This window comes from Urocitellus parryii, chromosome 1 (genome assembly GCF_045843805.1).
Source record: "Urocitellus parryii isolate mUroPar1 chromosome 1, mUroPar1.hap1, whole genome shotgun sequence".
Lineage (NCBI taxonomy): Eukaryota > Metazoa > Chordata > Mammalia > Rodentia > Sciuridae > Urocitellus > Urocitellus parryii.
The window spans coordinates 246,136,650-246,152,482 of record NC_135531.1 but is presented as its reverse complement, the minus strand read 5'-3'; the positions used below and the strand labels follow the sequence as shown (position 1 = coordinate 246,152,482).

The 15,833-nt window shown below is 34.4% G+C and overlaps 1 protein-coding gene across 2 annotated transcripts in view; it reads right to left on the bottom strand.

Annotated features, from left to right (window-relative positions):
- The window catches only part of Ccdc150 (coiled-coil domain containing 150), a 122,998-nt gene that overhangs the window by 26,745 nt on the left and 80,420 nt on the right, over positions 1–15,833 (bottom strand). Inside the window, exons 15-16 of one of the 2 annotated variants that reach the window (XM_077799137.1) lie at positions 5,609–5,716; positions 199–327 (exon numbers count right to left, since the gene is read on the bottom strand). In XM_077799137.1, the coding sequence (XP_077655263.1) occupies positions 199–327; positions 5,609–5,716 (237 nt within the window). Of the gene's footprint in view, positions 1–198; positions 328–4,163; positions 4,491–5,608; positions 5,717–15,833 lie in introns of those variants that run through there. The other variant, XM_026408855.2, reaches the window with a different exon arrangement.

Sequence of the window (15,833 nt, the reverse complement as noted above, 5' to 3'; positions counted from 1 at the left end):
CACTGGAGTTACATGACATATCTTTAAGGGAAATATTTAAAACCATAATGAAGTTATCTTCTATAAAAAGAACTCTTCCTCTGATTATTTCTCATTCCTTTTACTAACAGATACAAGAATATCAGGAATACGGCTCGTGAAAGCTTTAATAAGCACTTCATCTTAGTGACAAACTTTCAGAACAGAGGGATGCCTTGCCTTCTTGTTTTCCCTATCCTCCAAAGCTTCCAAGTTCCCTTTCAACTTATGACTCTCTTGCAGGGCTGTATCTCGACACTTCACTGCTTGGGACAGCTCTTCCTCATTTTTTTCAAGAATGGATTTCACCTTAATAGAAAAATAGAAACAATAATTTTCTAAAATACCATAAATCAATGATGAGAATAAGGCACAGCAATTTAAAAACCAAACTGAAGATGCTTAATTAAACATTTATTCACAGTATAAATAAATTCCATCTTTATTAGCTGTTTATCCCTTTATAGAAAACTGCAAAATAACAACAATAACAACAAGAAAAATCTGTGTGAAAAAAAAACCAGGTAAACCTAACATATTAGTCACTCCCTATGAAAACATATGAATAGAAATAGTAAGATTATGAAGACAAAATGTAAAATGATTATCATGGAACTAACTTCTTTTTGAAAATGTAAATGCATAAATTAATATAATCAAAGCCAAGACAAATAAATAATAAATAGTTCTATAAACCAGGTAGAAGTCTTAGAATTTTATATTCTTGAAACACTCCCAGTGGAGCCACACCATCATTTTAGATAATCACACTATTTTAAATATTACTTTAGCCAGGCACAGTGGCACAATAATCCCAGCAGCTTGGGAGGCTGAGTTAGGAGGATCATGAGGTCAAAGCCAGCCTTAGCAAATTTGCAAGGCATTAAATAACTTAGCAAGACTGTCTCAAATAAAATATAAAAAGAGCTGGGGACATGGCTCAATGGTTGAGCTCTCCAGGAGTCAGTCAATCCCTGATGCCAAAAGAAAAAACAAAAACAAAAACCTTTTAAATCTCAAATTACAGGGTTACAGAATATTTCAAAAATAGTATAAAAAGTTTTTTGTAGTTCAGTAGCAAAATTGGCTTCTTCTTCTTCTTCTTATTATTATTATTATTACTAACTAGATTACAGAATTCAATCAGTTTTCACCATTTTTTAACTTTTCATGCACCTGTGTGTGTCCCAGAGGTGCATGTGCACCACACATTGGACTGTTCCATACACATGCTTATGTGACTACCACCATAATCATGATAAGAACACTTCCATCATCACTTCTTCCTTTATACTACCCTCTTTGCATTCACTGCCCCTCCAAACCCATCCATCCCCAGGTAAACATTAATTCATTCTCTATCTCTACAGTTCAGTCAAGAATATTAAACACTTTGATATAATAAATATTTGAACAAGTAACACATTCATATTCTTTTAAAACTGTTACTGAGGTATAATTGACACAATAAGCTCCATATATATAAAGTGTACAATCTGAGAAGTTTTGACATGTATAAACCCTTGAAATCATAATCAAAATAGTGAACATTTTCATTACCCCAAAAGTTTCTTTATGTCCTTTTGTAATCTCCCTCTTTATTTCTCCCTGTTTTCTCAACCCAACCCAAGGCAAGCTCTGATCTGTTTTCAGTCACAATAGTTTGCATTTCCTAGAATTTTATATAAATGGAATCATTGTTATGTACTCTTTCATAATTATTTTGAGATTTATTCAATTTATTGCACACATCAATAGTTCATTCCTTTCTGTTGCTTAGTATTCTATCTGGATATATCTCAATTTACTTAACTATTTACCTCTTGGATACTTGAGTTGTTTCCAGATCTAAGCTATTACAAATAGAGCTGCTGAGAATACTTGGGTACAAGTCTTTGTATAGACATATTCTTTCATTTTTTAATGGGAAATACTTAGGAGTGAACCAACTTAGATTCACACAGTGGTAGCATGCCTTGCGTTTTTTAGAAAGTAGCAAACTACCTTCCAAAGTGGTTGTGCTATTTTACATTCCTATCAGCAATGTATCAGAGTTAGTTGCTCTAAATCCTAACACTTGGTATGATCACTTGGTATGAAAAATTTTAGACCTTCTTATAGATATATGGTAATATCTCACTGAATTTCCCTAATGGTGGATGTTTAATAACTTTCAAGTGCTTATCTATCATTCATGTATCTTTTTTTGAAATATCTGTTCGATATTTTACCCATTCTTGTTACTGGGTTGTTTCCCTAATGAATTTTGAGATTTTTTTAAAACCCATTCTAGAGAAAAGACATTAATCACAAAAGTGGTTTGTAAATATTTCCTTCCAGTCTGTTGATCATTTCTTTATTTCTCTTAATGCCTTCGAAGAATGCACATGTCAATTCTAATAAAGTAGAATTTACCACTTTTGTCCCTTTATTGATTATAACTTTTGTTCCCTGATTCCCCTGGTACTTGGAATCAAACCTAGAGCCTCATGCATGCTAGGCAAGTGCTCTACCATAGAACCAACCCTTCTGGATCACACTTCTGATGTTAAATTTAAGAAATTTTTGTGTAACCCAAGATCACAAAGATGACTTTTTACGTTTTCTTCTAGCTTTCTAGTTTTAGAGTTTACATTTAGATCTATGATCCATTTTCAGTTAATTTTTATATATGGTGTGAAGTATGGATAAAATAGTTTTCATTTTTACACATGGATATCCAATTATTCTAGCACAATTTGTTGAAAAGATCATTCTTCCTTAGCTTTCAGTTTTATTGAAAATGAAATATAATATATCCTTAAGTTAACTATTTGAACACATAGCACATTCACCTTATTTTTTTAATGTACAAAAAAATGTAAAAAAATCTCTCAGCCATAGTTTCCTTCCTCAAAAATTTTGCCAGCTTATTATAAACACAATGCATATACAAATAAATATGCATGTATATATTGTTTATTTCCCTGCCCTTTTTGCATGCAAACAGTAAAATACTATCTATTTATTTCTGAACCTTGTTTTAACCTAATAATATACATATCTTGAAGTAGATTACAAGCTAAGATACATGTGATTTATCTAGCCAGTCTCATTGATTGGATTCTGGTTACTTGCAGCCTTTTGCTATTCATCAACAACTCTTCAGTAAGTAATCTTTAAACAAGTCATGTGTATAAGCTACTAAATATGTAAGGAAAAATCCTAGAAGTTAAATTGTGAGATCTAATTTTGTCATTATTACCAAGTTGTACTCCATAGGAATTTGTACCATTTATGCTCCCAACAGCAACCAAGAATGTCTTTTTCCCACACCTTTCTCAACATGTTTATATTTCCTTAAAATTTAACCTGCAACATTTAAAATACTTTAACTTTTTCTGTAAGGATTCCAGAATAGTGCAAAGAAGCCAATACATTGGTTCTAAAGATCTATTGATTTTTTTTTCTAAAAAATAATACGTTTTAATTTTTAAAATTTTACCAGTGTTTACAAGATATATTTACACACACACACAAACAATATTGCTAATGAAACTGTTTACACAAAGTATCTAAATAGTAGTCTACTTCATAAGATCATCTATAGTACTTTTTATTTTTAAACTTCCAGCAAAGATGGATGCTCTAGTAAGTTCTCTCTGGAAAGTATTTACCAATGTTCAATTTCATGGGGATTCTTGGATTAATGTATTTCTATTTTTTAATATTTATTTTATAGTTGGACAAAATATATTTATTTTTTACATGGTGCTAAGGATCGAACCCAGGGTCCTGCATGTGCGAGACGAGCACTCTATCGCTGAGCCACAACCCCAGCCCCTATTTCTATTTTTAAATCAAGACTTATTCAAGCATTTTAGCTCAAATGTTGAAATTAGTTAGAAATTTTGAATTTTTAAAAACTCAATTAGATTTATAAAAACTCAATTGTAACTCAAGCCAAATTTTCTATGCCCAAATGAAAATTAGCTGATGGCCAAGAATGGTTTCAAAATTTACATCAGTTTTTATTATTTGTTAAGAACCAATTTATTTGTTGTTATGCATATCTTTAAGTATTATCTTCCTAAATTGTTACTGCTTTCTTCATTATTATATAAATCTGAAGTTTCCCTAAGATTTTATTTGTGTTCCTTACTTACCAAATCCTGTTTAAAACAATTTGGTGATTCATCATTTAGTAAGGGTCTTGAGGCAAGAATGTCTATTTTGCCTTCTAATCTTCCCTCCATAGTTTTAATAGCATTCAAAAGTGTCTTTAGAGAGATTCTGGAGTCTCCAATCTCCTGAGATGTTCTCACAGAAGGCAGTGTAGGTGCAAAACTCACACGGCGTGTGGAGTTTGGAACAACACTGGGCAAACCAACTGCTGAAGTTCTCTCCTTCACATTATTTACATAAGGCCTAGAGCTTTCAAGGGATTTTGAAGATGCTGGCCTCTCTGGAGATTTCCTTCTTCTTGGTGGCATCACCATTTATAAACAAAATAAAAAATTAACTAAATTTAGCGCTATTTTTCAAGGAATTATTTCTCTCAGAGAAACAGCAATAAAAATCAGCAGCCACAATAAAAAAAAAAAAATGTTTGGAAATGTGTTCCTTTGCTTTCAGAATGAAGAGATCACACTATAAAGTATGACCTAGTAAAGAAATAGGCCTTAAACCAAATTTCCTGTAGGAGAGCGTATCTAATGAGGTCACTCTTACAACTTTGTGACCTCATCACTCATCAGTAGAGCAAGTAGCTAGAACTCCATGAGTATTCCACTGGAAGACATATTCTAGTATCTTGGTTACAGGGGGTCCATACACACAAATATTGTAGATACAGAAATCATACATGCTTACACCTAGAGTTGAAGATTTTTAAAATAACCTAATAATCTGTAATCATTAAAAGAACCACTTTCTTTTGGTAACACATTCCTGGGTTAAGTTCTTCACTAAATGTTTTATATATTTTGCTTGTTTAACTTTTCTCTATTAATTTGTTGAAATGTTATGTGACCTACAAAGGTTTCAGCCTCAACAGTCATCTTGCTGATAAGAAAACATCTTCACTATTAATACTTCTTTCAGGTGAGCCTCTGACTGTTGCAGGTATACCTTGTTGGCACTGAGTTCTGAGTTTGCCTATCACTCAAAAAAACAGATACTTGTTCCTCCCATCTGCTAAGATTTTTTAGGCTCAAATTAAAAAACCAATTCCTTTATGAAAGCATTTACCAATGCTTCCAATCATATTAATGCTTCCTATGCATGCTCATTAATATAATCTATATTTTTTCTGAAAGGCATAACTTTCTATTCTATAATAAGGTTTATTAAGTACATTCCTAAACATCTTTAGAAGCAAGTTGAATGTCTTGATTCTGCTTCAGGCACCTTTATAATATGAATTCCTCTGTGGCCTAGTAGAATCTTGTACACAGTAGTGCTTAAAAATGTTTGTTGAATCAAGAGAGGATATTCATCCTTATGGAATTGTATGGTAAAGTAGGGAAAAGGGCATCAAACAATTTCTTAAAAACTAAAACAACAGAACAGCAATCAGACAGCAATCAGCTTTTGAAGTTATTAAACATACGTGAGCATATTTGGCCTCTAGAGCCTTATTCAGCTTGCGTAGATGTTCATTCTGTAAACTGGTTTCAGTAAAACACTGCAGTTGTTCTTCTAGCTGTTTAACTTTTGCCTAGAAAGAACATAGAAAAATAATGAACTTCACAATTTCCAAGAAGAGAAGATGTAAGTTTTGCAAAAAAATTAACAGAGGACACTTGAAACTTTCAAAAAAAAAATCTTCAAGTTTTCTAATCATGCAAAGAATTTTATTTCAACTCACAGTTAAAAGTATATTATAGCCATTTAAATGTACTGAGATAACTCATTTGGTTTCTATTGCTCATGGAAAATACAAATCTATATGATATATAAACTTAACAATGAGATTTTGTATTTAATATATTTCAATTTTAAAGGAATTTTAGTACCTGGCATTCAAAAATCTTTGAATATGGATAATTAGCATTGTCAATGTGCAAGAAATAGAAATACATTATTGTTTTTTACTGAAAAAGAATTAGAAAAGTTGAATAATTGGAATTCAACTCCATTATATTTTAAAACTAACTCATAAGGATAACTATACATATTTCTCTTTAAAAATTATCTTGTGGGATAAAAACAACATATACTTACAAATATGCAAATTCTGTAATTTGCCATATTTTCTTCCTCTTAGTTCTCTTATATAAAAGAACAATTAACATTACTGAGCCTATCCCTGAATCAACAAATATGTATTTAATTTTTTTTTGTTTTGTTTTTGATACCAGGATTGAACTCAGGGGCACTAGATCACTGAGCCACATCCCCAGCCCTTATCCACATTTTTAAATTTATAAATGTTATTTAATTTTTTCTTGATATTTTATTTGCTATCTGTGGACAGCAAACACCCTTTTGGCTGTAGCTATTAGATTTTCAGGAATTGTTAAAAATTTGAGTGCTAATAGGGTAGAAAAAAGCTTTGTCTTAGGAAATCTCTTTTTAAATTTTTTATTGGTTCATAAGTTATACATTACATTAGGATTTATTTTGAGATAATTATAAATGCATGGAGTTAAATCTCCAGTATTTTACTTACCCTCCCTGTTTCCTTTTCTCTAGTCTACTGAAGATCTATTTTATATTATTAAAAAAATTAGTGTCTTCTGGGCATACATAATATGATTCACTGTAATATATTCATATAATGTATACTGATAAGTTAGGTTCAAACATTCCACTGATTTTTCCATTATCCTGTCGTTCCTCCTTCTCAGTTCCCTTCTTCTACATCCCCTGATCTTTTAGACTACCTTCCATATATCAGAGAAAACATTCGACCTTTGATTTTTGGAGTCTGGCTTAGGAAAGCTCTCTTATTTCATCAGCAGAATACTTGTTTCTTTCATCTTTGTCAGTTTCTGCCAATCTCTTCCCACAGTATACAGTAGAAAACATGTGCTGTGGCTCTCCAAATCATTAGTAAAAATTAATCATGGTTTTCACTTAAGGATAAGAATTAAAATGGTATCTCTAAAGAGAGGTATTGATTCAACAATTATCTATTTTAAATATAAACCACTGTTAGTCCACAAACCCAAGGAAAAATGAACTTTATGACTAAGAAGACTTTAATGTTTGCCTCTCTTCAAGTAATACAAAGTCTATTCCCCAATAATACTTAGATAATTCATCCTACTTGATCCCATAAGTGCCCAATAAATTGCCTTGAAACTCTAGACAGCATGTTCTTATTCATAAAGCACTTTGATATTTATATGGAGTCTCTCACTTGGCAAAAATTAACAGGACATTCAAAATGGGAAGAAACAAAGAAGAATGGGTTCGAAGCAAATAAATACTGCTGCCTCTCAGAGGTCTGGTGTTTCTGTGATCATTAAAATCCAAGCAGTTTCTATAACTGTCTTAACAGCCAGTCTTAGGAATAGAAATAATTTAGGTCAAGGCCATACACTCATATTGTTTCAACTGGTCTAAATATATACATATGTATATAACTCTAACTATATTAACAATAGAGAAACAGATAACTAAGAAATGGAGGGTGGATGCAAGATGGTGGGCGGAATAGAGGTAGTCCTCTTTCTGGCTGCTCTGCGGCAGGAAACCAAGAAAGCAGACAGCTTATCCACAAGGTCTTGCCTAGACAGAATACAACATCTCAGAGAGTGTGAGAAGACCCCTATACAGCGGATTTTCACAGAAATCACAAGTGCTGCAACCACACATGCAGAAATCAGAGCCTCTGTGCTTGGGTAAGTTCTAGCTCATGCAAGACTCACAAATGGCTTAGCAAAATCACCTATCAGCACCTCTATCACAACCTATCACAACTCCAGACTGCTCTCTGCTCCCACGCAGGTCAGTCAGCTGCTACTGATCCACAGCACAAGACCATCCCCCCAGCTGTCCCCACATCACCAGACACGCTGGAAGCAGACCAACTCCATCCTGGAAAACCTTCCTCGCCATTTTTGGTGGGCCTGGCTATCAGATGGGATCACTATTTGAGCAGGTACCTGATTTCCAATTCCCTGCCCCTCCCCAGTGGTGATAACTCCGCTTGGTTGGACAGGAGTGCAGTTCAAACAGGGCACTGCCCACCTGGTGTGAGCCTGGGGTGAGAGGTCCTGCAGATGGGACCTGATAAGAAAGAGATGGGAGGGGACTAAAGTCTGGAGCATAACAAAGAGACCAGGATCTGTGAAATCTCCAGGCAAGAGAGGGAGACCATACCAGGGGCTCAAGTCAGATGAGTGGTCACAAAAAAAGATGCGTGAGGTGCTATTTCCCTGCTGGAACTGGTGGGCGGCAATCCCCACTTCCAGACGCTCCACACCAGGTCCAGTCTTTTCACCCTGGTTACCTACACCATCCTGAGGGCAGAGACACCAGCTTAAAACAGACAACTCCACCTACTGGATGAGAAGAGAAGCAGGAAAGAAAAGGATCTCTAAGAGTATTTTTTTTCCTCCTCCTTCTACTTTTTCTTCTTTCTTTTCTACCCTTCTATCCTCTGGCCCTCACATCCCCGATATATGTATAAACAAGAACTTTGCATAAAATAGGACTTTGAGGATTGAGTCACCTGAATAATATAATATAGAGGGGTTGCATGAGCCTTTTTTTTCTTTCTTTCATTCTTTCCCTTTTTTTCTCTTTCCTCTTCTTTCACCCTCCAAATTTTACTAATTTTACATCCTATATTTTTCTAAATACAGGTGTGTTTGTTTTATGTACTCTACTATCTACCCACGAACTTGTCTACCCTAAATTACTCCCTGTCTATTCCCCTGCTACTAACCATCTTCATTAAATTTCTCCTCCACATTCCCTAAGATGTAGTATCTCTATACCCTCACATCTTTTCCCCTCAACATATTGTCCTATGCCTGATACCCAGTTCACTGTCCACTGCCAGAATGTAAATCTTTTAATGAAACTACTGATTATATTTTAAATAATAATTGAATCCAACATTTCTGGACATGAGACTAAACTGTAAATGTCTTAATAACAACAATTTGTTCATAGGTGATATATTGTTGATATGGGGACCTGTTAACATTGTCCTTCCCCATAAAGGAGGGATCTTGGAACCCTACAAGAGCCCTACAAATCTATAGGATAAAAACAATAACACACCAGATCCACAGAGCTGGAAAGGAAAACACATGAGCAACATGAAAAGACAATGGAAGAAAGTACCACAAACAAATCAAGACAACATATCATTGGCAGCATTGGCAGCTACAAAAGAAAAAATGACAGAAAAAGATTTCAGGACATACATGGTTAAAGTGTTTTGGGATTGCAAAGAAGACATAAAACAACAAATACATGCAGTGAAAGATCACTTCAACAATGAGCTACATACACAAATCGAAGAAGCAAAAGATCACCTCAAAAGGGAGATATAGGTTCTTAAAAAAAACGAACAAAAACCCCAGAAATCATTGAAATGAAAGAAATAAAAAACCAAATTAAAAATTCAAATGAAAGCATCACCAACAGAGTAGACCACTTAGAAGATATGATATCAGACAATAAAGATAAAATAAGTCATCTTGAAAAGAACACTGACCACACAGCGAAAATGATAAGAAACCATGAGCAGAACTTTCAAGAATGGGATAGCATAAAAAGACCAAATTTAAAATGTATTGGGATAGAGAAAGGTACAGAGATCCAAACAAAAGGAATGAGCAATCTATTCAATGAAATAATATAAGAAAACTTTCCAAACATGAAGAATGAATTGGAAATCCAAATTCAAGAAGCCTACAGACGGCAAATGTACAAAATCACAACAGATTCACAACAAGGCACATTATAATGAAAATGCCCAACATACAGAATAAGGAGAGAATTTTAAAAGCCACAAGAGAAAGAAATCAGATTACATATAGAATAAAACCAATTAGGATAATGGCACAGTTTTCAACACAGACACTGAAAGCTAGAAGATCCTGGAACAACATATTTCAAGCTCTTAAAGATAATGGGTGCCAACCAAGAATCTTGTATCCAGCAAAATTAAGCTTTAGATTTGAAGATGAAGTAAAAACCTTCCACGATAAACAAAAGTTAAAAGAATTTATAGTTAGAAAATTGGCACTACAGAATATCCTTGGCAAAATATTTCATGAAGTGGAAATGAAAAACAGCAATGAAAATCAGCAGAGGGAGGTAGTACACTAAAGGAAAAACTAATCAAAGAGGAAAACCAAGTCAAGTTAAATAAAAAAATAAACAAATATGGCTCGAAATACAAACCATGTCTCAAAAGTAACCCTAAATGTTAATGGCTTAAACTCACTAATCAAAAGACATATGCTAGCAGATTGCATTAAAAAAAACCCAATATGCTACCTCCAGGAAACTCATCTGATAGGAAAAGACATACACAGACTGAAGGGGAAAGGTTGGGAAAAATCATACCCCTCACATGAACTATGGAAGCAAGCAGGGGTTAGCATACTCATATCAAATAAAGTAGACTTCAAGCCAAGGTTAATCAAAAGGGATAAAGATGGACATTACGTACTGCTCCAGGGAACCATACACCAACAAGACATAACAATCAAATATATATGCCTCAAACAATGGTGCAGCTATGCTCATCAAACAAACTCTTCTTAGGTTCAGGAATCAAACTGACCACAACACAATAATCTTGGGTGATTTTAACATACCTCTCTCACCACTGGATAGATTTTTCAAACAAAAATTGAATAAAGAACTACAGAACACAATAACATAATCAATAACTTAGACTTAACCAACATATAGAATATTTCAACCTGCATCAAGTGGATACACGTGGGTCCTTCTCTAAAACAGACCATTGTGGGAAACCAACCTTACACGTGACTGAGTCACACTCCTCGGCTGGGTGCTGTGGCGTTCAGTTGCAGAAATGTGGCAGAGCTTTCCCCACCCTTCTTGGGTTCGAGGGCTGGTGTCTCATGCATGGGTGTGTCTTGCTTCACCCGTGGGTGAAGCTATGCTCACCTGTTCCTTTGTAATATAACCCCTTGCTCTGTTTAGGATAGAATCTTCCTTGGAAGTGCCTTGTGTGTGTCCCCTTCTCTTACCGTGCTCTTGGGTGTGGCCTACCCAGGTGTCAGTCAACCTGCTGAAAGTGGACATCATGAAGATAGACTCAGGCCCCTGAAACCTGAACCCTTGCCTCATTTGAATAGCTTCTCCTCAATAAAAGGGGTCAGCACATGCTCTCGCTTTCTCTTCCTGTGGACCCTTAAGGTCAGAGGAGCCGTCACAGTGATCCCAAAGAAAAAGGTATTTGTGTCTCTTGTGTGGTTATTTCGTGCAGCCCAGTCAGCCCAGTTTACCTGGAGTGACCCCTGAGCCTTTTAGTCCCGAGAACAGAAACCCGGCAGACCATATACTATGCCACAAAGCAACTCTTAGCAAATACAAAAAAGTAGAGATGCTATGATGCATTTTATCAGATCATAATGGAATGAAATTGAACATCAATTACAAAATAAAAAATAAAAATTTCTCCACTACCTGGAGGCTAAACAATTTGTTACTAAATGAACAATGGGTTACAGAAGACATCAAGGAGGAGATTAAAAAATTCTTACAGGTAAATGAGAACACAGACACAACATATTAAAATATCTGGGAAACTATGAAAGCAATACTAAGAGGAAAATTCATTGCATGGAGTTCACTCCTTAAAAGAAGAAAAAGTCAACAAATAAAAATGACTTCACACTACATCTCAAAGCTCTAGAAAAAGAAAAACAAATCAGCAGCAAAAGCAGTGGAAGGCAAGAAATAATTAAAATTAGAGCTGAAATCAATGAAATCTAAAAAAAAGAAACAACTGAAAAAATTGACAAAACAAAAAGTTGGTTCTTTGAAAAAATAAATAAAATTGACAGACCCTTAGCCACGCTAATGAAGAGAAGGAGGGAGAGAACTCAAATTACCAGTATACATGATAAAAAAGGTAATATCACAATAGATACCACAGAAATACAGAGGATAATTACAAATTATTTTGAAATCTTATACTTCAATAAAATAGAAGACATTGAAGGCATCGAAAAATTTCTTAAGTCATACGATTTGTCCAGATTGAGCCAGGAAGATATACACAATTTAAACAGAGCAATATCAAGTGAGGAAATATAAGAAACCATCAAAAGCTTACTAACCAAGAAAAGCCCAGGACTGGATGGATACACAGCCGACTTCTACAAGACCTTTAAAGAAGAACTAATACAATATTCTTCAATTTACTTCAGGAAACAGAAAAAGAGGCAGTAATTCGAAACTCATTCCATGAGGCCAATATCACCCTGATCCCCAAACCAGGCAAAGACACATCAAAGAAAGAAAATTTCAGCCCAATATGTCTATTGAACATAGATGCAAAAATTATCAATAATATTCTGGTAAATTGAATACAAAAACATATCAAAAAGATTATGCACCATAATCAAAAGGATTCATCCCAGGGATACAAGGTTGGTTCAACATATTAAAATCAATAAATGTAATTCATCACATCAATAGACTTAAAGAATCATATGATCATCTCAATAGATGCAGAAAAAGCACTGAACAAAATACAGCACCGTTTTGTTCAAAACACTAGAAAAAATGGGGATAACAGGAACATATCTCAACATTGTAATGGCTATCTACGCTAAGCCTAAGACCACCATCATTCTAAATGGAGAAAAATTGAAGGCATTCCCTCTAAAAACTGGAACAAGATAGGGATGCCCTTTTTCACCACTTCTATTTAACATAGTTCTTAAAACACTGGCCAAAGCAATTAGACGAAAGAATTCAAAGGGATATGTACAGAAAAAGAAGAACTTAAATCAGCACTATTTGCTGATGATATGATTCTATACCTAGAAGACCCAAAAAATTCCACCAGAACACTTCTAGAACTAGTAAATTAATTCAGCAAAGTAGTAGGATATAAAATCAACACCCATAAATCAAAGGCATTTCTATGTATCAGTGACAAAGTCTTTGAGAAGGAAATGAGGAAAACTACCCCATTCACAATAGCCTCAAAAAAATAAAAAGATTTGGGAAACAACTTAATGAAAGAGGTGAAAGAGCTATACAATGAAAGCTAACAAACCCTAAAGACAGAAATCAAAGAAGACCTTAGAAGATTGAAAGATCTATCTTGCTTTTGGATAGACAGAATTAATATTACCAAAATGACCATACTACCAAAAGCACTATACAGATTTAATGCAATTCCGATCAAAATTCCAATGGCACTCCTCATAGAATTAGAAAAAGCAATCATGAAATTCATCTGAAAAATAAGAGACCCCGAATGGCTAAAGCAATCCTTAGCAAGAAGAGTTAAGCAGGTGGCATCGCTATATCAGACCTTAAACTATACTACAGAGCAATAGTAACAAAAACAGCATGGTATTGGTAGACCAAGACTAAGACTGGTAGACCAATGGTACAGAATAGAGGACACAGAGACTAACCCACACAATTACAATTATTTTATATTAGACAAAGTTGCCAAAAACATGCATTGGAGAAACGATAGCCTCTTCAACAAATGGTGTTGGAAAAACTGGAAATCCATATGCAACAAAATGAAATTAAACCCCTATTTCTCACCATGCACAAAACGAAACTCAAAATAAATCAAGGACCTAGGAATTAAACCAGAGACTCTGCATCTAATAGAAAAAAAAGTAGGCCCTAATTTTCGTCATGTGGGATTAGGCATCAACTTCCTTAATATGACTCCTATAGCTTAAGAATTAAAACCAAGAATCAATAAATGGGATGGAACCAAACTAAAAAGTTTCTTCTCAGCAAAAGAAGCAATCTGTGAGGTAAAGAGAGAGCCCACATCCTGGGAGCAAATTTTTACCCCTCACACATCAGATAGTTCTTTATATACCCTAGAGATTAGTGCTGTATCTGATGTCAGGATGATATACACAATTTAGACAGACCAATTAAGTGATGAAATAGAAGATGCCATCAGAAGGCTATCAACCAAGAAAAGCCCAGGACTGGATAGATACACAGCCAAATTCTACAAGACCTTTAAAGAAGAACTAATAGGGTATATAAAGAACTCAAAAAAATAAACACCAAAAGAACAAATAACCTGATCAATAAATGGGCCAAGGACCTGAACAGACATTTCTCAGAAGAGGATATACAATCAATCAACAAATATATGAAAAAATGCTCATCATCTCTAGCAATCAGAGAAATGCAAGTCAAAACTACTCTAAGATATCATCTCACTCCAGTCAGAGTGGCAGCTATTATGAAGACAAACAACAATAAGTGTTGGCAAGGATGTGGGGAAAATGGTACACTCATACATTGCTGGTGGGACTGCAAATTGGTACAGCCAATATGGAAAGCAGTATTGAGATTCCTTGGAAAATTGGGAATGGAACTACCATTTGACCCAGCTATCCCTCTTCTTGGACTATACCCAAAGGACTTAAAATCAGCATACTACAGGGACACAGCCACATCAATGTTTATAGCAGTACAATTCACAATAGCTAAATTGTGGCGCTAAACTAGATGCCCTTCAGTGGATGAATGGATAAAATAATGTGGTATATAAACACAATAGAATTTTACTCAGCAATAAAAGAGAATAAAATCATGGCATTTGCAGCTAACTGGATGGTGTTGGAGAAGACAATGCTAAGTGAAGTTAGCCAATCCCCAAAAAACAAATGCTGAATGTTTTCTCTGATATAAGGAGGCTGACTCATAGTGGAGTAGGGAGGGGGAGCATGGAAGGATTAGATGAATTCTAGATAGGGAAGAGGGGTGGGAGGGGAAGGGAGGGGGCAGGGAATCAGCAAGAATGGTGGAATGTGACATTATCCAAAGTACATGTATGAAGAATCAAATTGGGTGTCAACATACTTTATATATAAACAGAGACATGAAAAATTGTGATATATTTGTATAATAAGAATTGTAATGCAAAAAAGTACATGTATAAAGGCATGAATTGGCGTGAACATATTCTATATACAAAGATATGAAAAATTGTACTCTATACATGTAATAAGAATTGTAATGCATCCCACTGTCGTGTATTTAAAAAAATAAAATCAATAAAACTAAAAAAAATAGAAAAAAAATGGAAAAGAACTCTTCTTTAGTCTGTTTATAATGCAAATATTCTAAAATAATACAATTAAAATTCCTAGGTTTTTTCCCTTCAATATATACTGTAAATTTGAAATACTGTAGGACATACCAATAGCCTTAGCTTATTTATAGTTTGAAATGAGCTTCAGCATTAACCCATTATGTCCCATCATTCTATATGTAGTTTTTATACAGGGCCCTATATATGGAATGCCGGGACATAATAGATTAAAACAACAGGAATGGTCAAAGTTATACATTTTAATAAATGTATGAAAATAGACTTAAGAACTGATAATTTCAGCATAGCATATTTTTTTTCTTTTAAGGCCTTTATCTAATATTCATATAATGGTACAACATGCATGCAGCAATGCGAAACAAAGAACCAGCACGACAAATATGAATAATAAAACTCACTACTGAAATGTTGGGTTAAAGAAGCAGGACATTAAAAAGTATGTATTGTGTGATTATGTGAAGTGAAAGTATAGGTAGAATTAATCTGAGGTGTTGGAAGTCAGGATGGTAATTACCCATGTTGGGGATAGTTATTGGAAGAAGGTTCTGGATGT